At 46.5% G+C, this 2,734-nt stretch overlaps 1 protein-coding gene across 1 annotated transcript; it reads right to left on the bottom strand.

Moving 5' to 3' along the window:
• Window positions 1-1,762: 1,762 nt before the first annotated feature.
• LOC134822241 (uncharacterized) lies at window positions 1,763-2,236 on the bottom strand. The gene has a single exon (XM_063833148.1). The coding sequence runs from the start codon at window positions 2,234-2,236 to the stop codon at window positions 1,763-1,765; it is 474 nt and encodes a 157-aa protein (XP_063689218.1).
• Between the last annotated feature and the right edge of the window lie 498 nt (window positions 2,237-2,734).

The following is a 2,734-nucleotide window of genomic DNA, read 5'->3' as shown; positions in this document are numbered from 1 at the left end:
CAGACCTATTAGTAGCCGGTTCTAAACCGGCTACTAGCCGGCACTTGAAAAGCGGTCACTAGCCGGCTACTAACCGGCTACTAACCGGCTAGTAACCACCAAGTGGCTAGCGACCGCTTTTCGAGTGCCGGCTAGTAGGTCCGCTTAAGAGCCGGCTAGTGACCGGTTAGTAGCCGGTTAGTAGCCACTTGGTGGTTACTAGCCGGTTAGTAGCCGGTTAGTAGCCGGCTAGTGACCGCTTTCTAAGTGCCGGCTAGTAGCCGGTTTGGAACCGGCTACTAGTAGGTCTGCTTTAGAGCTCGGCTAATAGCCGGCTAGTGACCGCTTAGTAGCCGGTTAGTAGCCACTTTGTGGTCACTAGCCGGCTAGTAGCCGGTTAGTAGCCGGCTAGTGACCACTTTTCAAGTGCCGGTTAGTAGCCGGTTGGTAATGTGAAGTTGAGGAGCTGTTATTACAAAAGTGGCTACTAGCCGGCTAGTAGCCGGCTAGTAGCCGGTGTTCATATGGTACTGTGCAGGGACGTTGCATAGACGTTGCATAGACGTTGCATAGACGTTGCATAGACTGACCGTGCAGGGAGTGTGCATAGAGTGTTCATTGTGCAGGGACGTTGCATAGACGTTGCATAGACGGTTCTTTTGTTGTTGCATGGACGTTGCATAGACGTTGCATAGACTGTCCGGAGCTAAACGACCAAGTTGCCGATTTCTGCAGAGTCTGCCGAGGGGAGAAGAGCCAGGTGTTTTGTCAATCCTGTGCTACACATATTTAGTCCTAAGTGCTTGGTCTTGGGCTGCTATCAACAATCCTTCTGTCTCCTTCTTCAAGTCTTGTTGAGTGAGCCAGTTCCAAGAGGTTAACGGGTCCGCTATACCCATCATCTGCCTTGGGAATTGTCCGTGCATCACTTTAGCAGTCCACTTCTCCTTGCGGATTTCCTCGCGTTGTGTTCGGTCGATATCTTTCTCTATCTCTTCACCCAAGAGTATCTTGTCTTTGACAAAGTAGTCCTTCAGAGCAATCAGTTCTGGGTCTCTACTTCTCACCACATAAGTGGTGAGTGCATTCTCCTCTCTCTTTAAGACTTCCTCTATACTATGTAGCCCACGGCCACCCAGTTGACGGCTGACGTATAACCGATCAACATCTCCTTGGGGGTGGTGAGCTCCATTTATCCTCATCAGTTTCCGGGGGTTGACATCTAAGGCTTTGGTCTCTCCAGTATTCCATGACAGAATTCCAGCTCCATATCTTATCACAGGTACAGCCCAGGTGTTAATTGCTTGTATACTATTCCTGCCATGAAGCTGGGATTTTAAAACCTTTTTAACTCTTCTGATATACTCTTTTGTAACCAGTGCTTTCATCTCTTTGTGTAGTATATCATTGGCTTCTAGTATTCCCAGATACTTATACTCGTCCTTCAACCCATGGATCTGTTCACCTGTGGGTAGGGAGATGCCTTCGAATACGGCTCTTGCTCCCTTCTTCGCCTTCACCACGGCACATTTCTCTAGCCCGAATTCCATTTTTATGTCACTGCTGAACTCTGCTGTGGTATTAACCAGTGTTTGCATTTCGTCTTCACTCTCGGCATACAACTTGAGGTCGTCCATGTATAGCCTATGTGACACTTTCGGTCGACCTCCCCTCTCCAGAGAGTATCCTATGTCATGCTTATTCAAAAGAATGGACAGGGGTATAAGACTAATGATAAAGTGAATAGCTGATACTGAGTCTCCTTGAATAGACCTCTATTAATTTAAATTCTCCCAAAGGAAACTTTACCAAGCATCAGGTTAACATACGATTGTTTGAAGGAGGCTTCAAACAGGTCTATGATGGAAGAAGAGATACCACACATGGTCAAACAAGACAGAATCCAGGAGTGTGGGACGCTATCATACGCCTTCTTGTAGTCTATAAACGTCATGTTCAGGTTCCGCTTCCTTCGTTTACAGTTCTTCAGAATGAGTTTGTCTATCATTAACTGTTCGTTACATCCTCTGCTCTTCTTCTTGCACCCTTTCTGCTCAGGGGGGAGGAGTTTTTGCGGGTCTAAATGGTTGTATATGGAATCTGAGATTAGACCAGTGAACAGTTTCCACATAGCTGATAAGCATGTAATAGGTCTGAAATTGCCTGGAATGGGTCCTTTGGAGTAGTCCTTTATGAGCAGGTACGTGCGTCCCAATGTCATCCAGTCTGGGATATCAGCGTTGGTTAGGCAATTCATAAGTTGATCTGCAATCCTATTGTGGAGTTCTTTAAAGTGCTTTATCCAATAAGCATGCAGTCCGTCTGTACCAGGAGAGGACCGTCATCTTCTTCACTCTATCTGCAACCAGGGTGTTAGTTATAACGAACTGTCGCTGTTCATCTGCTGAGGCTAGTGCTGTTCTGACATCCGGTAACCATTCAGCATCACTGTTATGTTCAACCGGCTGCTCCCATATGTTCTTCCAGAACTTCAAACAAGAATCCTTGTCAGCCTCAGGGTGGGAGATATCCTGTTTTTCAGGGTTTGTTTGAAGGTTTCTGTAGAACTGCCTCTGGTTGTTTCCAAACAACTTGTTCTGGTGGTATCGTTCGCATCTTTTATTAAATCTCTTTATCTTAGCTGCTTTTGCACGAAGACGTTGCTTGAGCTCCTCAATGATGCATGATATACCCTTTTTCTTCAACAGGGGGTGACGTCTGTTGAGCCCTTCTAGTATTTTTTGTTTAAGGGTAG

This window comes from Bolinopsis microptera, chromosome 10, assembly GCF_026151205.1.
Source record: "Bolinopsis microptera isolate Bmic1 chromosome 10, MBARI_Bmic_1.0, whole genome shotgun sequence".
NCBI classification, from domain to species: Eukaryota; Metazoa; Ctenophora; class Tentaculata; order Lobata; family Bolinopsidae; genus Bolinopsis; species Bolinopsis microptera.
This window is presented reverse-complemented; position numbering and strand designations above follow the sequence as displayed.